General features: G+C 41.3%; 1 protein-coding gene across 3 annotated transcripts in view; it reads right to left on the bottom strand.

Moving 5' to 3' along the window:
* Positions 1-24,893, bottom strand: part of LOC146498465 (epidermal retinol dehydrogenase 2-like) — a 37,468-nt gene extending 12,575 nt beyond the window's left edge. The window contains exons 1-7 of one of the 3 annotated variants that reach the window (XM_085139407.1): positions 24,735-24,893; positions 16,558-16,885; positions 13,370-13,501; positions 13,096-13,195; positions 12,576-12,720; positions 8,438-8,563; positions 4,361-4,756 (exon numbers count right to left, since the gene is read on the bottom strand). In XM_085139407.1, the coding sequence (XP_084995533.1) occupies positions 4,666-4,756; positions 8,438-8,563; positions 12,576-12,720; positions 13,096-13,195; positions 13,370-13,501; positions 16,558-16,878 (915 nt within the window). In that variant the 5' untranslated portion in view covers positions 16,879-16,885; positions 24,735-24,893 and the 3' untranslated portion in view covers positions 4,361-4,665. The other 2 variants (XM_085139406.1, XM_085139408.1) reach the window with 2 other exon arrangements.
* Positions 24,894-25,625: the final 732 nt, after the last annotated feature.

Genomic DNA, 25,625 nt, shown 5'->3' with positions numbered 1-25,625 from the left:
AGACAACCCTGAGGTACTAGGTTCATCTAGAGCAGCGGTCTCCAACCCTTTTTGCGCTATGGACCGGTTCATGCCCGACAATATTTTCAATATTTTCAGGACTTATGACTTCCTTAACTCAAAAGATCAACTTTCTTACCTCAAAATCAGTTTCCCCCCAATAAAACCTGCATGCAGCTGTTTCCAGCCATGACAACCACCATGCAAAAACAGGGCAAGTGACAACCACCATGCAAAAACAGGGATTGTGTCATGTGGGCAAACACTGAAATGATCATGAGACTCCTAGCGCCTTCCTCATTGGTGACATTTGTGGTGTTGTGAGTCTCCCCTAGTGCTTTTCTACTCTGCTCGAACACTCTGAGCATTTTATACTCGAGCCTCATTCATAAAGGGTAACAGAGTAACTACCATTAGAATCTACTGTCAGAGGCCATGAGACCATTTGTAACCTTCAATTTGCACTTTCTGTGATGATCGTTACATTCTGACTGAAACTACTCAAAAGACACAAAGGAAGGTTGGAGATTGGCCTTTTATTAGCTAAGACAGCTGGGTCTACAGATGCTTTTTGAGTAAAGGTTTAACTACAGCCAGCTTAACGACTGCTGGTACATAGCCCATAAATATGATCAATCTATTTCTATTAAAGTTTAACCATTACATAGTTTTAAATGCATCACCAAAACGCAAAGATGGTGCAGCAGCAGGGATGTCATGGAGAAGTGATGTGGCCACTCTGTGGTTCAAGTCTTTTAGCTCTGCTGAGCTGGATCCTTCCAAGACCTTTGTTTTCTCTGTACGAATACATGATGAAGGAAAAACCTCCTGATTGTGTGACTTCGGCCCTACCTTGCCTTTTTTACTTAAAGTTCTTAATCTCAAGTGTGTTTACTAGGTGTGTGAAGTGTACCTTGTATCCTAGGGGCTGAAAATCATTTTTATTTTACATTTTGTTTCTCAGCACCACTGCAGACGAGTTTAAAACAACATGATTGAAGTGGATACAGTAGCTGTAATTCAAGAGGTTTAACAAAAGTATTCATTTTTGTTTAGAATCAGAGTCAATTTTACGCACCGTGACACATTTTCTCAAAGGCAGAAAAAAAAATCTAACAAATAAAAATATGTCATTTTTACACAACAATGAAAATGTGCAGTCAGTAAATGCCTGAAGTCTGGAACCCATGAACATCACCAAATGCTGCATTTCCTCCGTTCAGAGAATCTGCCAGTGCTTTACTGCAGCGTCCTTCAGCCAGATTTTTAAATCCAGTTTTGTCTTTTTCACCCAGCAGAGCACAAAGTGACAAACTAGTTGATACAATATCAAAATTCTTTGCCTTTAGAAACTTGTTTGCTTTTGCAGTGCATATTGTGTCTTTATACATTTGTATGATAACAGGCAGCGTGGTTTGTGAATGCGATAACTTAAGAACAAGGTGATGTAGGATTTTAAAATTCATACAGTGGGGCAAAAAAGTATTTAGTCAGCCACCGATTGTGCAAGTTCCCCCACTTAAAATGATGACAGAGGTCAGTAATTTGCACCAGAGGTACACTTCAACTGTGAGAGACAGAATGTGAAAAAAAAATCCATGAATTCACATGGTAGGATTTGTAAAGAATTTATTCGTAAATCAGGGTGGAAAATAAGTATTTGGTCACCTCAAACAAGGAAAATCCCTGGCTCTCACAGACCTGTAACGTCTTCTGTAAGAAGCTTTTCTGTCCCCCACTCGTTACCTGTATGAATGGCACCTGTTTGACCTCATCATCTGTATAAAAGACACCTGTCCACAGCCTCAACCAGTCAGACTCCAAACTCCGCCATGGCCAAGACCAAAGAGCTTTCGAAGGACACCAGGAAAAGAATTGTAGACATGCACCAGACTGGGAAGAGTGAATCTACAATAGGCAAGCAGCTTGGTGTGAAAAAATCAACTGTGGGAGCAATCATCAGAAAATGGAAGACATACAAGACCACTGATAATCTCCCTCGATCTGGGGCTCCACGCAAGATCTCATCCCGTGGGGTCAAAATGATCATGAGAACGGTGAGCAAAGATCCCAGAACCACACGGGGGGACCTGGTGAATGACCTGCAGAGAGCTGGGACCAAAGTAACAAAGGTCACCATCAGTAACACACTACAACGGCAGGGAATCAAATCCTGCAGTGCCAGACGTGTTCCGCTGCTGAAGCCAGTGCATGTCCAGGCCCGTCTGAAGTTTGCCAGAGAGCACATGGATGATACAGCAGAGGATTGGGAGAATGTCATGTGGTCAGATGAAACCAAAGTAGAACTTTTTGGTATAAACTCAACTCGTCGTGTTTGGAGGAAGAAGAATACTGAGTTGCATCCCAAGAACACCATACCTACTGTGAAGCATGGGGGTGGAAACATCATGCTATGGGGCTGTTTTTCTGCCAAGGGGACAGGACGACTGATCCGTGTTAAGGACAGAATGAATGGGGCCAAGTATCGTGAGATTTTGAGCCAAAACCTCCTTCCATCAGTGAGAACTTTGAAGATGAAACGAGGCTGGGTCTTCCAACATGACAATGATCCAAAACACACCGCCCGGGCAACAAAGGAGTGGCTCCGTAAGAAGCATTTGAAAGTCCTGGAGTGGCCTAGCCAGTCTCCAGACCTCAACCCCATAGAAAATCTGTGGCGGGAGTTGAAAGTCCGTGTTGCTCGGCGACAGCCCCAATACATCACTGCTCTTGAGAAGATCTGCATGGAGGAATGGGCCAAAATACCAGCTACTGTGTGTGCAAACCTGGTAAAGACCTATAGTAAACGTTTGACCTCTGTTATTGCCAACAAAGGTTATGTTACAAAGTATTGAGTTGTATTTTTGTTATTGACCAAATACTTATTTTCCACCCTGATTTACGAATAAATTCTTTACAAATCCTACCATGTGAATTCATGGATTTTTTTTTCACATTCTGTCTCTCACAGTTGAAGTGTACCTCTGGTGCAAATTACTGACCTCTGTCATCATTTTAAGTGGGGGAACTTGCACAATCGGTGGCTGACTAAATACTTTTTTGCCCCACTGTACCACAGGTGTACCTACTTGGGATGTTAGATGAGTCAGAATCTCAGTGACCTTGGATTTAAGGTCAAGGTCAGGGGTCATGTTTTCTGAAAATGTTGTGAATGCAATAACTCAAGTAGGAAGTCACTTAAGATTTTCAAATTGATACCAAACATGCATCTACTTGGAGGCTGAGGGGCTGTAAACACGTTTACAGTCATTCACTCGTCAACATCAGAGGACAGAGACGGTGACCACATCAGATTTATTAGCAGCTCAGAACAAACTATAATCTCCATCTTTGTAACTCTGGCACTATATAAATTAAATTGAACTGAATTGAATGCAGCTGTTCAACAGACCAGACTGGTCAGTGACTCGTGTCTGCCATAGCTGCATCCTGGAGAGGATTCCAGTATTTGAGTGAAGCTGAGCCTAAAATGACCAAAAATCAAAAACTGAACTAGATTTGAGGCGAGTTTGAAATGCAGGCTGCAGACAGACTGTGCTCTGAACATTTCATGTGGAAATTTGTTAAATGGTAAATGGACGGATTCTTATAGAGCGCTTTTCTACTCTCCCGGAGTATTCAAAGCACTGTGTACAACATGCCTCATTCACCCACTCACACAAGCACCTCTAAACACAAGTGCAAACTAAACTACATTCACACTCTGATGCATCGGAGAGCAACTTGGGGTTAGTATCTTGCTCAAGGACACTTGACATGCAGACTGGAGGAGCCAGGATCGAACCACCAACAGTAGCTGATCTGCTCGACCACCTGAGCCACAGCCACCCCGTTTCATTTGTTCATATTAATAAAATTCAGAAAATTAACAGATTTATCAATATGACAACACTATCATTAAATTGGGGATTAGATGAATTACAATCAAGTATTTCACTTTGTGTTTGAGGCAACACAAAGACATCAGATGCTCTTAAAAAACAAAAACAATCTAATTCATGGAAAGAGGTCCAGGAATCCTGAAGATCTGAAACATCTGAGATCTTAGGGATCTCGGTCAGTCAGTGGCTGATCCGATACCTGCTGATCTCTAATCTGGAGTATAACATGAAACCAGTTAGGCATGAGTTGCCATGGTAATCTTCCCCAATAAGAAATGATTTGTAGGTCTTAAACCACTGGGTTAGTTAGCTGGATAAGACCATCCAGCTTTGTAGCTCAAGCCAGGTGTAGGAAAATCTGACCCCACATCTCGTTTCAGTATGATGACATTGGCGAGACCAATATTAGGGAAACACAAATTTAATGAAAGTTAAATAAGTGTTAGAAGAGCAAGACATAGCATCTGAATGTTGTCTTTAATACTTGACAGTTTAGATATGATATAGCCCTCATCATGATGGCTTCACTACATGTAAATACACCATCACATGTAAAAATGTCGTGTGCTTGGGTTCATGGTCAATGAAGCATCAAATACCTCCTAGTAAACAACATTTAGCACAGACAATTTTAAACAGACGGAGGTTGCAGAATATTTCGTTACATGTTACAACAGTCCGAGCTACAATGTGCCCTGTACATGGTTACAGCTGAGCACAACATCCAAACACATGTAGCACTGACTGTCTGTTAATGTACACTTCAGTGTGCACTGAGGCTTTTGTGGCGGTCTATTTCAACGGACAATTCCATGTAACAGCCAAACAGGTAGCGCAGGTTCCACTGTAACACACTGACGATGATGGAGGGAAACAAAGAAGAACAGGATGAGGACAACAACAGAAATATAACCCCATCAGCACCAAGGTCATTTTAATTAAATACATAACATATGTAACCATTACGGCAATCGAATAATCTGCCAGTGATGTCATTTTAATTATAAGGAAATAATATTTCTCTTCAACAATCAGTTTAAAGCCAAGTTTAACCTCATGTTACTGCTGGAATGTATCCATCTACACACAAACAAACAAACAAACAAACAAACAAAAAGATGACAAAGACGAGGACAGACTTGAAACAACTACTGTACCAAAACACCGACAACGATAAGACCGTTACATAAACAACATGCAACACAAAAATCATCCAAGTGGAATTTTCATGACTTCAGGTTCATCAACATGTTTTTCTTCTGATTGTGACAAAACTACGAAAGCTAAGAATTGTGTAAATATTCTGTGTGAAGAACGATTGTGTGGAACTAAGTTGAGATATCATGTTTTCCAGCGCAGAGCTTTTTAGAAACAAAACATAAACGTGGCTTTCAGTGGTTAGTGAGCGGTTTAATATCTCAGAGTGTTACTAAGGCTACGTTCACTCTGCAGGTCTTGATGCTCAATTCAGATTTTTTGATCAAATCTGATTTTTTTGTCTGCTCGTTCACACTACAAATAAAATGCGACAGCAAACGCGCTCTAGTGTGAACGCTCAAAGCGGCCGCATGCACAAAAGAAGACGTCACACACAACGCGCTCTGTTTAGACCCAGAGCAACAGTATTGTTTGACTGATGACCTTAATATAAAGACTTCAGACTTCACGTTTCCCAGTTTTGCTTTAAGTTATTTTGTTATTTACATAATAATGTAGATAACCTAATAATGATCCTTATTGCTGTTTTAGAGGAGCGCTGCTTCAAAGGATAGTTGCAGATTTCTGTCAGAATCTGCAGATTATACAGTACAAATAAAATGTTCACGTTTCTCCAACGTTGTCTTCCCAACAGTTTCACTGGATGGACAGGAAGCGTTTGCGATGTCTTCTCCGGCGCTGATAATTGGCGTCTGTCTTGTGTCGGTGACATAAAAGACTGATTTAATGCGACATGACCATCAAACAGCAGCTTTCTGAAACATCAGATATGTATCGGATTCAGGACCACATACGAGAGTGACCCAGATCGGATTTGAAAATATCGGATTTGTGCCGTTCACACTGTCACACCATGATCGGATAGATGGTCGCATAGAGTCAAAAAAGTCGGATTTGATGCGCTTTCGCCTGCAGTGTGAACGTAGCCTAAGTGCGCATGATAATTCGTCTTGAGTTCAGTGTGCCAAAGACATTATTTAGGTCCTGAGTCAGTCTTGACACGTTAGTAAGAGGGCAAAAAGAAATAATAATTAAAAACAAAATCAATCTCAGAATCAGTTTTGGGTTTGTTTTGTTTTTTAAATATACAATAAGTTTTTGCATGTATCAAATTGGTTTTAAATTTGGTGCCTTTTCACACCGGACATACGACATCCGTGTGAACATTTTGTGCGTTAAAATACTTTTGGACTTACCTGTTCCTAATGCAGCCGCTCACACCAATCGTGTGTTTTTATTGGACGAATTTGCTGAATTTATTTTTATCAAACCAAGCTTGACTCTTCAGATGTTTTGGATCCGAATAAACTGATCTGACCAACCAAATTGCTGTATTTGGCAACAAGCTTGCTCATAGCTGCATATACAACGATACAGGAAGAGGAAATGTTACCATTTTTACCACAGACACACTGAAACACTGGTCTGGCTCACTGGGCTCTGAAATGATTTCTCCTCCTCCTCAGATCTGTTTCCAACTCTGCTAACAGCCGTTCAAACTGACATCCTTCAATATGTATGAACTCGTGACACAGCTTCAACTGGACGAAGCCATAAAACTCTCTCTGCTGAGAAAAGGATAAAACCTAGAATCTGGATTTCTTCACCACTTTATGTGGACTCTGTTTTAATCGTTTGCTATTTTAACTGTTTGGAGTTTGTTGAAATAGTTTTGTGAGCTTTAAGCTGAGATTCTGGCAAAATATATATTTATATGTAAAAATGGATACAGGATTTATTGATTCGGCATTGCATTAACTAACTAAATATGATTCAGGGTCTAAAGTCACGTGGCAGGTTGTCCCATTCCTGTAGGTGAACCGTCACCACCTACAGGTCGAGACATCCATCACCTTGTATTCGTGTGATAGCCTTTCCCCGCCCCATGGTGTGAACATGTGATCCTCCTCAACACCCCACCTCCAGCAAAAATCGACCTTCAAAGATGTTAAAGTGCATCACAACAAAAACTAGAAGTTAACCAAGTCGAGCAAAGGCCAGAGAACAACAGGCAGTGTCGTTAGGCCACTCCCACTCCCATCAAGGCCACCTGAATCACCAGAGTACAACCAGAAATACACAGAATGGTGACTGGTGCCCCCATGACCCCAGAAATGGCCCACGATATTATTAAAAGGTTAGTCATTCATCATTTCTGTGCATTCTGCATTCTGCACGAGTGTTTTCACCAGAAAGTGGAGTGCAGCCAAACTATATTTGTTATGCACAGTGCATCCAGAAAGCATTCACAGCACTTCACTTGTTTCACATTTTTATCTTAAAGCCTTTTTTCAAAATGGATTCAATCACTTTTCACCTTAAAAACAAAAACCCCCACGGGTTCAAGTCTGGCTCCTGGCAGGGCCACTCGGGACGTGATAAGAAGCCACTGCTATCCTGGCTGTGTGCTCAGGGGGAAGATGAACCTTCGTCCCAGTCTGAGGTCGGTACAGAGTGCTCTGGAAAAGGTCATCAAGGACGTCTCTGTACATTGCTGAATTCATCTGCCTCCACCCTGACAGTCTCCCTGTTCCTGCTGCTGAAAAACATCCCCACAGCATGATGCTGCCACCACCCGGCTTCACTGTAGGGACCGTATTGGTCAGGTGATAAGCAGTTCCTTGTTTCCTGCAGACATGACGCTTGGCGTTCAGGCAAAAGGGTTTAATATTTGTTTCATCAGACTGGAGAATTTAATTTCTCGTGATCTCAGAGTCCCCTCAGGTTCCTTTTGGCAAACTTCAGGCAGGCTGCCACGTGCCTTTTACTAAGAAGTGACGTCTGTCTGGCCTCTCTGCCGTATAAATGATTGGTGCTGCAAAACAGCCAGTCCTTCTGGACCGTTCTCTCTCCAAAGAGCGATGCTCGAGTTTTTTTGAGTGCAACCATCTGTTTATAGTTGCTAACTAAGGCCCTTCTACCTGATCCCTCAGATCATCTGTGGAGCTAGCTCCAAAGAGAGAGCTGGTGGTTCTAGGCCACTGTGCTCACTGTGATCTTCACTGCTGTAGAAATGCTCTACCCTTCCCCAGATAGGTGCATTGATCCATGGAAGGACCAATCAAGGCCTTCTGTGTCTTGAGGTAGGTCAGGCGGTCCATTAAACCCCAGCACTTGTTCTAGTTCACTTTACCAATTTCTGCACCCTCAATTTTCCAATGTTGATATACAAATTATCTCATTCTTAAGGTGAAATTTTTATTTCATCCATTTTGTGATAAGGCATGACAAAATATGGGACAAGTGAAGTGGATCCCTACATTAGTGAGTGTGGAACTGTGTGCAAGTGAAAGAAACAAAGAAAGGTAGTGACTAACTTCTTCAGACCAGCTATGAGGTACATGCTCCGAGGCAAAAGCAGGTAGACCTGGTCTGTGAGCACAGCATGGATGATCTTCTTCGCCACATAATCTGGATTCAGGATTGGGAGCAGTTTTGGCCACCTGATGAACACAAAGAGACAAAAAGCACCGAACTTAGCAATTGTCAAGTTCTCCTGCGACAGTCTGGGTGGGTAATCAGATATTTGGTTGAAGGTTACAGAGGGTAGCTTTTTAAATGACTTGGAAAATTATTACACTTTATATAATTCATGTAATTAATGCACTACATCTGCTTACATGATGTGTATTATAACATTCATCACAGCAAATATACAACATGTAATTGTAATTTTAAACAGACTATTGGAATCTGCACAAACAGGCCCCCTAAAAAGATTTTACCCTTCATTAATGTTACAAATGGCAACTCTATAAAAGTTACACCGTACTAGCACCAGGTTTGCACCCGTGTTGCTGTCAGAAATGCCTTAATGTTTGTGCCATAGATTAAACAAGGTGATGAAAACAGTCCTCAGATTTTGGTGCACGTTGACATCATGGCCTCAGCTGCTGCCGATCTGTCGGCTGAATAATGTGAACCTACCACATCCCAAAGCTGCTTCATTGAGATGTGGCAGCTGAAGGCCACTACAGTGAACTCATTGCCATGTTGAAGAAACAACACTGAGCTGATTGAGCTTTGTGACATGATGCCTTATCTGGCTCGATGCACTGTGGTGATACAGGGATGGACACACACACCGTAACATCTCCACGAGCATGAACTGACATTCTGACATTGCCATCCAAACATTACAGTAAGGCAGGAAATTTTACTGTAAGTCACAGTAACCTTGTTAATGTTGCCTATCAACTCGTCACCCAGACAGCTGCCACTCACTGGTTACTCATTTCTGGACCAGTCTCTGCCATCCTGCAGATGCCTGGGTGGGATGAACCCCAGCAGATCAGCAGTTTCTGAAACACTAAGATGGTTTGACACCATGCTACATGCTACATGCTACATTCAAAGTCACTGAAGTCTCAGTTTGATGCCATTCAGATCCTCAGTTTAAACTTCAGGCAGTCGTACTGACCATGTCTACTTGCTCAAATGCGTTGTATGGTAGGCTGATCACATGTTTGTGTCGAGAAGCAAGTGAACAGTGTACCTAATAAAGTGGCTGTAAGCGTGTGTCCAAAAAAAACGAACCTGATGTTCAGTCATGTCTGTTAACATGTGGCTTAGCACTTTCAGTGCTGCCAGTCCACTTCCACCACATAACCTGTGGTCTTCTGTTCCTGGTTAATAACCAATATGTTTGGTTAGTTGGTCAGCAGCTGCTGTTTTTGTGTGAAACTGGAAGTCTAACAGGACTTCTAGTCCTCATATGCGTCACTACCCCAGCAAGGTGGTTTGCGACTATGTGCTAGATGGTGTCTTGGGACACCTTTGCAGAATCTGCAACTTAGGTCATGTCAGCTGGGGTAGGCTCCTGTCTCTGTGGACCTGGTGCGTAGGCCTGTTAACAATAATCAGAGCCTCTGTCTACATTGGCCTTTTCTAGCCACTGGTAGCACTTCTTGATGTCAGCACGTCCTCGCCCAATGGTATCATTCAAGGGCTTGGTCCGACATCTTTATGCATCTTCAGCTGCTTAAGGCATTCTTGGAGCCACTCATCTGGTGAGGTGGTGATGGCTGGTGAGGTGGTGATGGCTGGTGAAGGTGGTGATGGCTGGTGAAGGTGGTGATGGCTGGTGAAGGTGGTGATGGCTGGTGAGGTGGTGATGGCTGGTGAGGTGGTGATGGCTGGTGAAGGTGGTGATGGCTGGTGAAGGTGGTGATGGCTGGTGAAGGTGGTGATGGTTGGTGAGGTGGTGATGGCTGGTGAGGTGGTGATGGCTGGTGAAGGTGGTGATGGCTGGTGAAGGTGGTGATGGTTGGTGAGGTGGTGATGGCTGGTGAGGTGGTGATGGCTGGTGAGGTGGTGATGGCTGGTGAGGTGGTGATGGCTGGTGAGGTGGTGATAGTTGGTGAGGTGGCGCATCTCTGATATTGGCTCTGACACTCAGTAATCCTGATCCTCCCCCTCCTGTTGCTCATAGAGTCACAGTGTGCTGGATTTCAGGTGGAGACCTCCATGCTTTAAGAGGAGTATGCACCTTGACAACAGTGACATCCATCACCTTTTGTAGCATGGAGGAATATTGGTGTGACACTAAGAAAAAAATATTGTAATTCTATTTCGAGAAAAAAAGTAAAAATTTTCAGATTACAGTTATTTTGAGACAAACTGCCACAGCTACAAAATGCCTTGTATAGACGAGTTAGTGAAACTAACTGATCAGCATACTTGTGATGCAACTGTTGGTAGCCTTGAATCTGTCCATGAACAACCATTTCATGCTGTATAAATCCATTCTTCCAAGTTTGTGTGGCCATAAGCAACTTTCTGCACCATCTTTTCAATGTCCTTATAATTGACCCAAAAGAGAAATAACTTCATTCCTTGTTACTAAATGAGATTCTGAAGCACTACTTTATTAACTTATAGGGTACAGCAACTGCCACAGTTTGTCTGGAAACAACCATAATCTCCACATTTTGACTTTTTTCTCAAAATACATTTGACTTAAATCTCAAAATTTCGACTTTTGCGACTTTTATCTCTGTTTTTTTGTAGATGATGTGCTTCTGTTGGTATCGGGTGGTGAACTCCATCCCACATCGGAGTGATTAACAGCCAAGTATGAAGCAGAGGGAAAGAGAATTAGCACCTCCAAGTCTGAGGCCATCATCCTCAGCTACATAAGGGTGCAGGGTCCACTCCGGGTCAGGAACCAGTTACTGAGGAGTTTAAATATCTCAGGGTCTTGTTCATGAGTGAGGGGAGATCGACAGACTGATTCGTTCTGTGGCTGCAGTGATGCAGCACCTGACTGGTCAGTTGTGGTAAAAAAGCACCAAATATAAAAGTGAAGCTCTCGATTTACGGGTCAATCTACGTCTCTACGTCTCCCCCCGTCCACCTAAACTCACAGGCCCAACAAGGAGAGCGCTGATCAGAAATGCAGCCAAGAGGCCCATGGTGACTCTGGACGAGCTGCAGAGATCTACAGCTCAGGTGGGGGAATCTGTCCATAGGACAACTATTAGTCGTGCACTGCACAAAGTTGGCCTTTATGGAAGAGTGGCAAGAAGAAAGCCATTGTTAACAGGAAACCATAAGAAGTCCTGTTTGCAGTTTGCTACAAGCCATGTGGGGGACACAGCAAACATGTGGGGGACACAGCAAACATGTGGGGGACACAGCAAACATGTGGGGGACACAGCAAACATGTGGAGGAAGCTGCTCTGGTCACATGAGACCAACATGCAAAACGCTATGTGTGGAAAACTAACACTGCACATCACTCTGAACACACCATCCCCACTGTCAGATATGGTGGTGGCAGCATCATGCTCTGGGGGGGCTTCTCTTCAGCAGGGACAGGGAAGCTGGTCAGAGTTGATGGGAAGATGGATGGAGCCAAATACAGGACAATCTTGGAAGAAAACCTCTTGGAGTCTGCAAAAGACTTGAGACTGGGGCGGAGGTTCAGCTTCCAGCAGGACAACGACCCTGAACATAAAGCCAGGGCCAACAATGGGATGGTTTACAACAAAACATGTCCATGTGTTAGAACGGCCCAGTCAAAGTCCAGATCTAAATCCAATCGAGAATCTGTGGCAAGATCTGAAAACTGCTGTTGAAAGATTTCAGTCTGTAGATCTGCAAAGCTGGTAGAGACAGACCCTAAAAGACTGGCAGCTGGAACTGCAGCAAAAGCTGGTTCTACAAAGTATTCAGGGGGCTGAATAATTACACACACCCCACTTTGCAGTTATTTATTTATAAAACATGTTTGGAATCATGTATGATTTTCGTTCCACTTCTCACGTGTTCACCACTTTGTGTTGGTCTTTCATGTGGAATTCCAATAACATTGATTCATGTTTGTGGCTGTAATGTGACAAAATATGGAAAAGTTCAAGGGGGCCCAATACTTTCGCAAACCACTGTACAGGTTTTTAATGACAGCTGTGACATTTGAAACCATACAAATGGAAACCATGTAGCATGACCTACTTAGTTTGACATCCATCGAACATTCCAGTGTTGATGAAGTACGGGCATACAATCGTAGTTTTGACACCATCTTTCCCAGTTGCTAGCAGCTCAAGACCCACAGACTCTGCAAACCCTACTGCAGCAAATTTACTGGCACAGTAGTCTGCAGAATGAAGACAAAGCATTACAAAGAGATGTTCCTTAAATAAGGTTACTTCACCAATACCAAAAAGTGTATTTGTTTAGTTAAAATGATCACGCAGACATGGGAGTATGCACGTTTACACTGATGGCTTGATAAATAATTCAGTCCTTAATAAAAACAATAAATAGATTAAAGAATGACATGCAAACAATGTCACAGGTTTGCTTAAAGCAGTGGTAATGTGACACTTGCACTACATTTTTTGGTGATGACTGCTGGTCATATGCAAAGGATTACGTCATGTTCTCAAGCTCCACGTGTCAGATAGGGGATTCATCCAACACATTCAACTTTAGAATTACTGACATGCATCACATAGGGAAGAAAACACACCTGCCAATCCATTGACTCCTATGAGTCCAGCAGAGCTGGAAATGCTGACAAGGTGCCCATGATTGTTGGCAATCATAGCAGGAAGGAAGGCCTTGTAGGTCTGAGGGGAGAAAGAAAAGGGGGGAAAAGACCAAATCACCTGCTGTAACAGAAAAGGTCTTATTCATTCTACTAAAGAATCAACTGGAGACTTTAATGCCAAATTAAATATCAGTGTTGTCTAATCTGCTTGTAAACTCATGTGGAGACTTGTCCATGTCCTTTACTGACTGACCCAAAAGTGAGCCATGATGTTGACGTCCATGGTCTTCTCAATCAGTGAATCAGGAGCATCCATGAACTTCTTTCCTGTCACAATGCCGGCGTTGTTCACTAAAATGCTGACATCACCCACCTCTCGCTTCACCTACATGAAGGAATGAAGAATAACCATCACGTATGAATAAATATCATTAAAAAGATACTCCAAAGTAAAATGTACAACAGCTGTAGGATCTGCATGAGGAAAAGAGAGATTCTATCATTTCCCAAACAGTCTGTGTTGTCTTGAAACTGATCTGTGATTTAGACAAAGAACTGTTGTTGTTCTCTCAGCTGCCTCAGTGATGCAGAGTCTCAGAGAAAGAAATAAAACTCAAACATACAGCGGTGTGAAAAAGTGTTGTCTCGTCAGTCCACAGAGTATTTTCTTAAAAGTCTTGGAGATCATCCAGAGGTTTCCTGGCAAACCTGAGACGAGCATTTATGTTCCTTTCGCTCAGCAGTGGGTTTTGTCTTGGAACTGCTCTGCAGGCCATTTTTGCCAAGTTTCTTTCTTATTGTGGAGTCATGAACAGTTGCCTTAACTGAGGCTAGTGAGGCCTGCAGTTGTTGTTCTGGGGTCTTTGGTGATCTCGGATGACTCCTCTCAGGAAAAGCCGGCCGACCAAAATTACCCTAAGAGAACAGCAAAGGTCCACTGGGCGATCGTGGCTCAAGAGTTGGGAGTTCGCCTTGTAATCGGAAGGTTGCCGGTTCGAGCCCCGGCTCGGACAGTCACGGTCGTTGTGTCCTTGGGCAAGACACTTCACCTACCGCCTACTGGTGATGGCCAGAGGGGCCAATGGCACGATATGGCAGCTTCGCTTCTGTCAGTCTGCCCCAGGGCAGCTGTGGCTACAACTGTAGCTGCCTTCACCAGTGTGTGAATGGGTGGATGACTGGGTGTGTAAAGCGCTTTGGGGTCCCCAAGGGACTAGTAAAAGCGCTATACAAATACAGGCCATTTACCATTACCATTTACCACTGGAGTCCCACAGCTTTAGAAAGGGCTTCATTACCTTTTCCAGATCTCAATTAGCTTCTCATTTCTTCCTCAATGTCCTTGAATCGTGTCGTCTTGTTTTTGAGGATCTTTTTGGTTCTAGTCAAAGTGATTTTTTGATTGAGAACAGGTGTGGCAGTAATCAGGCCTGGATGTGGCTAAATTGACATTGAACTCAGCGTTACAATGCTGTGATACACCACAATGAATTTGTTATAACGGGGGGTTTGTATACCAGTATATCAGTTTAAATCAGATAAATCAGATCAGGGTATATCAGTTTTTCACATGGGGCCATGTAGGTTTGGATTTTTCTTCCCTCTTAAAAGCCTTCCTGTTTTTGTGTCATGTAACTAATGTTTGATCATCTAATATTTGAATTTCTTTGATGAGCTCAACCATGCAAGTGTGACAAACATACAAAAAACCTGAAATCAGGACCATTTTCACACCGCTGCAGGCTCAGTCTACGTAACATTTAGATTCACTTTTTAGTTCAATTTTAAATAGCACCGATTCACAATTCAGTTGGTGATCAAACACACACTACATTATGTTACACTGACTAGAAAACATTTCATTAGGGTACACAAAATAAAAGCTTCCCAATAAAGTGATAAAACAAACATCCTGTCAGCTTCCATCTTAGGGAAAACCTCTGACAACAAACTGAATCAAGAGAGAGTTTGCAAAGAGAGAAAACCTGTTTGGAGGGTTACAGCAGTTACAGTTACACTTAAAACGGCCCGTGGTGGCTCCTCAGGCGGAGCGGGCGTGGCCAAGGTAAGCCAATCCCACGCCTGTGACGTGGACAATGACACCACGAGTAGTAATGCCGCTAAGCAACACTACCGGGGGAGTAGTGTGAGTGTCCGTTCATTTACAGCTTCCTACACTGTATATTCACTCCGTTTACATTTTTTAGTGTTAAATCTTCCTGTGAAACGCTGATCTAGACCCAAACAAACAAGACAGACAGAAGGCAGGAAGTGATGCTTGTACTCAATGGTTATTTCATGTTTCTACACATGAAAGGACAAATCAATTATTTAACCGGACTGCTAATGCATACAGATGTGTACAAAAAGCAAAAGTCTTAATATAAAACATGAATTAATTAATTGCTGAGTCAGAGAAAGGTGCATTTTAGTCTTTAGATTATTTTTATTATTGTAAAGAATTATACCTAAAATATGCGGCGCTCCACTTTAACGATGAGGAAAAAGCTGCTGTAGCAGAGCCACTGTGATTAACACGACTGCTGTCATTGCCACTTTGCACCAGCATTTCAAATAAATGAAAAGTCAACAATGCAAAGCACGGCATTACTCAAGCTGTCTGCAGCTAATTTTAATTTTAGTGTATCAGTGTGTGTGTGCGGCTGAGTGCGCGAGAGCGAGTTACTCATAAGTGCAAAAACTCCATGTGCTGTTAAGTAGGAGAGAATTAACACATCATTAGCATTCAACGGGGTTTTAATGAGCAAACGTTTAAGCAGCTCTGCTAACTCCTGCAGAAATTATGAACAACTTGTATGTCATACATTTTTCATATGGTTTCTTATGATTGTGCAACCATAGCATCATCATAACAAGCCAAAAAACTGAATTAAAGTGAATGGATCAGACGGTGTGATAACAGAGTAAGTAACATGTTGATCCAGTGGTTAGCACTGTTGCTGCACAGCACAAGTCCTGCAGTTAAATGCACTGGCTTCCTGGGACTTTTCTGTGTAGCAGTCCAGGTCCTCCAGCTTCATCCATCACAAATGGTTAGATTAACTGCTGATTCTAAATTGTGACTATGACTCTTAATGGTCATTTCTCTCTGTTTGCCCTGCAACAAGTAGAAACCTGTTTAAGGTGCGCCCCATCTTTCACCCACTACAATAGGCTCCAGCCCCCCAATGAACCTGAATTAGACAATGAGGGAAACCACAGATTACTCTGAAGGCTTAAAATAATTTGAAAACAAAAGTTAAAAGGTATAAAACTACTTAGACTAATATAATGTATTATTATTTTCAAGTTTGGACGTTGTAATAAGCTCAGGTGGTTAACCTGTTGCACGTACACATCGATGTTAACTGAAGTCAAAAACGAAGTAGATGCCAGTTGCACTACAGGCACGTCGGTCTAATGTTCACCCAGAAACTTTACCTGGTCAGCCACTCTGTAAACTTCATTCTTGTCACTGCAGTCACAGATATAGTAGTGGACTCGACTGGCTCCATTACTTTTAGCCAGTCTAGCCGTTTCCTTCATCCCTTCCTGGTTGATATCCCACAGCACCAGCACGGTGCTACGAGCTGCAAATTCCTGAGCCATGAGACGGCCGATCCCACTACCGGCTCCTGTAATGAGCACCACCTCACCAGCAATGTTCTTCTTTTTCTTTGGCACAAAGAAGTAGATGAAAGACTCCACATTGTACCAGATGGACAAAAGGAGTACTCTGATGGTTTCCAAGAAGAAATTCATAATGAATCTGGAAAGAAAGAAGAGAGACATCAATCAAAAACAAAACAAACGTTTCCTGGTATTTAGGGCTGCCACGATTAATCTACTATCAAAATCGTCAACGACTGATTTAATAGTCGACGCGTCGTTTGAAGCTTATAAGATCCCAAAAGACGCAGGAATAAGTAGTAGGATTTAAGAGTGTAATAACGGACTGAAACAGAAGATGGCAGCACTGCATGTACAAGGATGCCAGCTGCCGTTAAACCCCGAAGAAGAAGAAGCTGTGTCCCAGAATTCATAGCGCAGCCCAGCTCAGTTTCCAACAATGGCGGCAGCTAGTTAGTTTTAATATTACTCTTATTATTCTTTCTGGGTCACAAAATAAACGTTTAACATATTTTCAGGCGAGAATGTAGCTGTGTAAACCTCAAATATCTGCTCAGTTTATCAAGACACCACATATTTTCAAAAGCGCTCCAATGTTTTCGGAGACGTCTGTTACCCACTAGCTCGATAGCTAGCCGGGGGCTAGGCTCACTAGAGCCGTGAGAACACCGGACTCCCGCAAATCGTTTTCAAACCCACCGCCGTCTTTCGCTACTCAGGTTAAACATGATATATAAGTCACTTAGATAACTTAAAATGTTATTGTTTGGCTTTTTTAGTATTTTATTTGTTCCTGAGTAAATCGGCTTGGCTGAGATTAAAGTTATAGTTTTTACACAGCTGAATAAACCTCAAGCAGACAGCTGATTATCAGAAGTGTGAGATGCTCGAGAATATACTCCGGTGTCCTGTTATAGTTTAGATAGCAAGGAGTTTATTAAACTTCACCAAAGCAATCTGCAAATTTCATTAAAATTTAATAAACTATCATCTTGTCTTTATTTTTAGTTAGCACATACCTTAAACACTTAAAGCTGTAAGCTAATGATAGTTATATAAGAGCAGATGCTGCTGGTGCAATAAGCTGTATGTTTTACGTCCAATGGATGATGATCTGATTAGTCGACTATCAAAATAATCGTTTGTGGCAGCCCTACTGGTATTATGAATAAGATTGGAAATCTTGATGAAATGATTTTCCTCCAATTTTTATACAAGTAGCTTCAGTCAGATTACAGAAACCTTTGCGTTATTCCTATGACTCTTTTTAGTTTTGTCTTTAATGAATTTAAAAGAATTTCAAAGCAAGTTGTTTTGGGCATTATAGAATTTTGAGGTGAAAAATAAATCCAGGAATAATCATTTCAATAATAATTTAGGAAAAAGGCTGTAGCGTGACAAAACGTGGAACAAGGGATGTGCTGTTAATGCTTTCTGAATGCACCGTGTATCAGTATTGATACTGGCAACTTGCAGGCAGGACCATTTATAAGTGTAAATAAATAATGAGTACAATCAGCAAGCGCCCCTCATTTATCATACACTACCTCATTTGGAGTGCAAATCTGACATGAGCTGCATCATAGTGCATATATAGCAACAGAAAAAGTTTTTTTGTCTTAAGTGGTGAAACAAGTTTATTTTACACACTATTGAAGATTGAACAGCTCTCCCTCTCAGACATGCCTGTGCTTGTTCCATTGTGTGTGCTGAAAATGTGAATGCATAGCATTACTATAACAATGACACTGTGATACGACAATCACATAAAAAGTAATACCATATTATCAGCACAGCCCTAAATAATGATGTCAAACACAGCCAGGAGAAAGTATCTGCACACCACCTGTTTTTTGTTGCTACCCGTCATCCAACTGGGCCTCACTCAGACTTTATCAGAATTCTTTCTTTTTCATCTGGTTTAATGCTCAGTTATTGTGGGTGATTTCAACATCCATGTAGATGCTAAAAATGACAGCCTCAACATGGCATTTAATCTGTTATTAGACTCAATTGGTTTCTCTCAAAATGTAAACAAACCCACCCGCCACTTTAATCACACTCTAGATCTAATTGATTACACAGCAGTGGAGAGTAGACGTTTATCACAGTAGATGTCTTTCTGAAAGCGCTGTAACTAAGTTTAAGAATATAATCCACCCACTGTTATCATCGTCAATGCCCTGTACCAACACAGAGCAGAGCAGCTATCTGAACGCTACCCCAACAGAGGTCGATTATCTTGTTAATAATTTTACCTCCTCACTACGTACGACTCTGGATACTGTAGCTCCAGTGAAAACTAAGGTCTCTAATCAGAAGTACCTGACCCCGTGGTATGATTCTCAAACACGTAGCCCTAAAGCAGATGACTCGTAATCTGGAGAGGAAATGGCGTGTCACAAATTTAGAGGATCATCATTTAGCCTGGAGAAATAGTTTGTTGCTTTATAAGAAAGCCCTCCGCAAAGCCAGAACAGCTTACTACTCATCACTGATTGAAGAAAATAAGAACAACCCCAGGTTTCTCTTCAGCACTGTAGCCAGGCTGACAAAAAGTCAGAGCTCTTTTGAGCCAACCATCCCTTTAACATTAACTAGTGATGACTTCATGAACTTCTTCACAAATAAAATTTTTATCATTAGAGAAAAAATTACCAATAATCATCCCACAGATGTAATATTATCTACAGCTACTCTTAGTTCCATTGATGTTAAGTTAGACTCTTTTTCTCCAATTGATCTTTCTGAGTTAACTTCAATAATTACTTCCTCCAAACCATCAACGTGTCTTTTAGACCCCATTCCTACAAAACTGCTCAAAGAAGTCCTGCCATTAATTAATTCTTCAATCTTAAATATGATCAACTATCTCTAATATCTCTTCAAGCTGGCTGTAGTTAAACCTTTACTCAAAAAGCCATCTCTAGACCCAGCAGTCTTAGCTAATTATAGGCCAATCTCCAACCTTCCTTTCATATCAAAAATCCTTGAAAGAGTAGTTGTCAAACAGCTAACAGATCATCTGCAGAGGAATGGTTTATTTGAAGAGTTTCAGTCAGGTTTCAGAGCTCATCACAGCACAGAAACAGCTTTAGTGAAGGTTACAAATGATCTTCTTATGGCCTCTGACAGTGGACTCATCTCTGGCTGTGCTGCCTTTGTGCCCTTGATGTCTGCTCTTTTGAAACTGCTGCATTACCAACACCTGTTGCAGTGCAGCCCTATGAACTGTTATACACAGAAATGTTTAGTTGCCATGCTTCTTTTCATGTCTGGCATTCAGCCTAATCCTGGCCCACCTGAGTAGTTTCAAAAACATGCCTGGGTTACATATTTTACATGTTAATGCCTACCTGCCAAGATAGATATGGTGTTCATCGTCCAAGAAAAGGTGGTGTAGTAGCAATGTATGTTAAATGTAGTTTTTAGTGCGAATGAGGCTTTCTAAATCTTTTTCGAAACAATTTGAAATTTTAACTTTAAATCTGTGTGGTGCTCAGTTTCTTGGCTGTAATAGCCAACAACAGCTACAACACCTTGGTGCAGGCCTTAGAGCCCGACCAGTGTCACTATTACTGTCCCTGATATAGCGATGAGCTTTTGTACTACCTTCACTTAAAGACTGTGATCCCACTTATTAATAACTATCGACCCATTTCTAAACTTTGCATCTTAGCTGAAGCACCTGAGAAACTGGTGAATGACAGAAATATTTGGATAATATTCTCTCCCCCGATCAGTCTGGTTTCAGAAAGCAACATAGCACTGTCACAGCTTCGATTAAAGTTTGTGGAAGCTTTTACTGTGTGGCACTTTTTATAGATTTGTCAAAAGCATTTGACACATCATAAGCTGTTATGTCACAGACTTTTAGATATTGGCTTTCCAGACCAAGCTACTGACTGGTTTTCAAATTATCTTTCTGATCATAAGCAGTGTGTTCACAATGCAGTCCACGATTGTTCTTGTTATCCACAAAAGGTGCACCTCAAGGCTCTGTATTAGGACCGACACTATTTGCAGTTTACATTAATAATTTGGAGCAGAATGCATCTGCTGCATCTGCTGCATCTCTGCGCTGATGACACTTTTGTTTACTATCACACAAACTCAATTGCCCTTGATTCTGATCATCTACAGATTGCATTTGACATTATTCGGTCACATTTGTTCCATTTCAAACTCGTACTGAATGCTGACAAAATGAAGCGCATGTTGTCTGCAAACTAAAAGAAATACCCGCCTAATTGAATTTGTGTGGTTATAAACACCTAGCTATTTTAATAGATGAATGTGTCTCAAGTCACATATTAAAAATTAATTTAAAAAAAAGCTCAGATTAGTACAGTAGTGTTCTTCTATAGAGATAAATCAAAAACAACTTTGCTACCACGTTCTTACCTCACGTTGATGATGGTGAGATTACTTATACGAACACTCCCGTGAGCTCTTTTACAGACACGGCTTTATCGTGCAGCTAAAATTCACCATTGGACTTTTTACTCTTTGGTTAACTGGCCTTCCCGGTCCACACACAGACTAATGCATTTGGCTTGTTCGGAGTCCCAGACACTTTCCTGCACCTCCCCAGATAACATCATCCACAACGACATCTGTGCCAAGAATGTGGAGCAGGTGACCACGATCCTGGAGTCTCTGAGGCAGGCCAGACTCTCGGCCAATCCAAGTGACGGAGGAAGGTGGAGTATCTGGGGTACCACAAACCAGCAGCCATGCTCTTCACAGTGATGAGAATAAGGCCATTAAAGTAACTTTTTTCAGCGACTGGTAATCTAACCAATTACTTTTTCTATCATTACAACGCCGTAACCGTTACTAACAAGAAAATGCGGTCGCGTTACTATATTTCCACACAGATGCTTGAAGCCGTCTTCATCTTGTGGAGGGTGAAACAATTGCACAAGTGCTGCTGATTGGCTGAGGAAGAGTAAAGTAGTCATGGTAAATAAACCAGAGGCAGGCATGGGCGGGTGTTGACATACAAACAGATGTCGAGCGATGAGACAAAGTCATGGAGAGTCCAGATCATTTAAAGGTAGCACACGGCTGAAGTGGAAGTGCAGAAATGATTTTTCTCTTAGAAGAGATAAAAGGCTAGTACCCATTTACTTTAATAATATACTCATTTTTATAACAAACAGCTGAAGATATATTTTAGTATGTTCAAGTATGTTTAGTAATTTATATTTTAGTAGAGTTCATTAAGAGGGGATCCAAGCTCTTTTACATATTTAAACTAGAGATGGACCGATCTGATATTACGTATCGGTATCGGTCCGATACTGACGTAAATTACTGGATTGGATATCGGAGAGAAATAAAAAATGTAATCCGATCCATTAAATATCAAAAAAGCACCTCACAAAACTTGCAACACCTCGTAACTCGCCTCATAACCGTAGCACGTCGGAGCAGTGTGGTCACGTGATAGAGCGCTGTGTGTATTTGTAGCGTCACTACCAAACCAGCATTTCATCTATGAGGAAGTTTTCCCAGAAAGAAGTAAAGCAAGTGTGTAAGTTCATCTCTGAATGTTTTTAAAGCATTCCCACGTTAAGCTTAACAACCGATATATGGAGCGACTGCCTCTCTCTCTCTCTCTCCTGCTGTTACTTCAATCATGAAACTGATCAATGATCAGCTGATCGTCTCTCTTCTTTGTTTTTGTCTCACTTCTCACCAGAAAGAGGAAACCAGCGGCTGAACAACAGCAGCACGTTTAAGCTTGATAAGCTGTTGTTAGAATTTATTTAATATTATTTCTACACCAGGATCTTTTTCTACAGCTGACGTAACTGTGCAGGGGTGGATCTAGCAAAGCTTAGCCAGGGGGGCCGATAGGGCATGAACAGGGAAAAGGGGGCACAAAGACATACTTTTCTTTCTTATTCTCATTTAAAATGTCGAGCTTTTAATAAATAATCATCTGACTCTTACACCCAAAGTTTTAATCTTATGTAAAATGTATAGAAGTCCATTACTGTATATAGTAACTGTTAAGTCTAATATACCCTAGTAAGCTATAGTACTTTTTCCTTTGGGAACCATCTGTGCAGTCTGCAGTTCTGTAGAAGAAAGATGTTGAATCTATTTAATTATTCTTGAAAAATAATTTATTTCTGTGCATTTTTTTTTCACACTGCATCAAATTAAAGTTGATTACATCGATTAAGCATCATGAGGTGGGGGTTCCCTATTTTTTTTTTTTGCTGGGAGTTTGCAACCCTATTAGTTAGGTTGCTTAATATTTCTGCTAAGTACTCTTTAAAATAGCAGAATAGGGAGGATGGAGCAGGTTTAACTTTATTAGATTGATCAGTTTTGCTGAACTATGAAATATTTTGGGTGCAGTGTGTTTTTTACATACAGGTATAACAGAATAGCTTTAGTGTTGTTGTTTATTTAAACTTGAGTATGAACTTCTACAAAATGCAGCAAGATATTAAAAAACAGTTTTATTGATTAAAAAACACTATATCGGATTCATATCGGTATCGGCAGATATCCAAATTTATGATATCGTATGGGACATAAAAAAGTGGTATCATGCCGTCTCTAATTTAAACATTTTCTAAAGTAATGCAATAGTTACCTTTCCTGGTAATTAGTTACTTTTACAATATTGTAACTCCATTACTACTTAAAAAAAGTAACTAATTACTTTTTCAAAGAAACTTGCCCAACATTGGTTCTTCACTGCATTCACAAATCTTCTGTGGCCTCCTCTTGCCTGGCAGCTCTCACTTCCAGCTTTTAAAATATGAACATTAACATTCCCGCTACTACTAAAGCCGCCGGACAGGATAGGTTTAACAAAACAAATACAAAATTGTAATGCATTTCCTATCTTAGTTTCCTACAGTCAAATGTAAGGCTATCTGTTTAAAATCCAGAGGCTGGCTGCAAATGGGCCATGCAACATGATAAAGAGCCAAACACACCTGCAACAAGAAGGGCTGAAGAATCAATGAGCTGCAATGGCCCAGTCAAAGTCCAGCCCTCGACTGAAATGTTGTAGTGGACCAGAGCAAGAGCTGTACACGAACAACTGGCTGCAAACCTCAAAGTAAAGCAACGCTGTTTAAAAACTGACAATGATGCCAGACTGACAGCCATTCAGAAAATCCTTACTTCAATGTGTTGCTGCTAAGGACGAATCAACGACCGTGTTCAATAATGACACTGTATAATACAACATGTGCTGCTCATCAGAGGTTGAATTACTTTACTTTCAGAAGCTGGCAGGGACCCGATTATATTTCTATAATGACAAAAAGAGAAAAACCTGAGAACTCAAAGTGTGTACTTTTTTAATATATGCCACAAGACTGAAATCACCCTTCGCAAACACCTCCTTACACTTGAAACAGAATTTACAGACAGCACCAAATCGCAAGGCAACAACCACTTCCTCTTTGAACGGTCAAAACCTCAAAACTCTGAAAACTGTTGTCCCGATTGGACAAAGGTTACAAAGTAGGTTTCCTGTCAAAGGTAATCAGGACACCTTTTGCTTTTTAAAACGACTGCAGGCTTTTCTTGGACAATTAAAACGTGAGTTGTTGATTGTCAAACATCCGGGTAAGTAATTTTCTGGTGATGAAGTTTTGTATGATTCACTAAAAGTAACCAGTTCTAGGAATTTAGACCAAAACTTACTCAAAAATCAAAGCTTGTATCTTGTTGAAGCATCACTGGCAGTTTAATACCAGCTTGAACACGCTGCCGTGTTACCGCCGTTTGCAGAAGGCAAACATATCATGAAACACTTTAATGCTGATTCACACTGAATAAACTTTCATTAACTTACCAAAAACCGAGAGTCCCAGTTTGACAGTGAACCCGTCCTCTCGCCTTGTTGGCACACACCGTATCAACCTTTGCTCTCCACAGAGGCTAACGTTAAACTGATAACGGAAACTAATAAAGAGTATCTGTGGAGCTCCCAGAGAAAGGAAACGTACCGTGCTCTTTGTTTGCTAGGACAACACCGCGTCTCCAACACAAGCCCTTCAATATTGCGTCTCTGCAGTTTGTGTAGCCTGCGGGCGAAGAAGCACGATGTCACATCAAACACAACCAACACGGATATGCGGGGTGTGTCTGTGCCTGTTTTCTGCCCCGATGCATCATGGGACTTGGAGTACGTGTGCTTACTGTTACGCATACAGCGTGTAATTAGCCACATGCTACATGCTTAAAGCGCTTCCATGCGTTTAAGCATGTAGACACCGTCAAACCGAACCTTTTCAAACCAGGCATGAAAATGAGGAAGTAGTTTGACTTAAATGACTTTAATGACGCCATGCTGTGGTACAGGGCTGAAGATTTCAGAAGCTGCTTATCTGCTGGGGTTTAAGCATAAAACCAGGTTACATAGAGTGATCTGTTAGAGACAAAATATCAATTGTTCTATTTCAAAATGGTTCAAAAGGTGACTGTTGAGCTCAAAGGAAGGCAACAGCCTAATTCTAATATTCAGTTGTTACACCTGAAGTATATAGAAGTTGTTGTGGCCATTTTTGTTGAATGTTTATAAAACGCAATTTGTATTAATTTTTGTTTTTTCTTTAAAGTTGTAAGAATATGTTGACCTAGTTTTGTTATGTAAATTTGTAATTCATTTTATTAGAAAAGGTTTTGGAAAGTGATTGGTTTATTGGCTTATGGACCCTCCCATTAATCACGGGATTAAGAGCACCCTGGAGGGGTGTGGTAAGGATATTTTTTGTTTGCCAAATGTCTGATGGGAACTCGGGAGGGTTAGGAAATGATTTTTTTGACCACTTTTGAAGTTGTTAAAGCAAATTAAGTTAATTTTTGTTTAATTTTAAGTTTTAAGAAGTTATTTGGTT

Source organism: Neolamprologus multifasciatus, chromosome 18, assembly GCF_963576455.1.
Source record: "Neolamprologus multifasciatus chromosome 18, fNeoMul1.2, whole genome shotgun sequence".
Taxonomy (NCBI): domain Eukaryota; kingdom Metazoa; phylum Chordata; class Actinopteri; order Cichliformes; family Cichlidae; genus Neolamprologus; species Neolamprologus multifasciatus.
The sequence above is the reverse complement of the archived record's forward strand: the minus strand, read 5'-3'. Positions and strand labels throughout refer to the sequence as shown.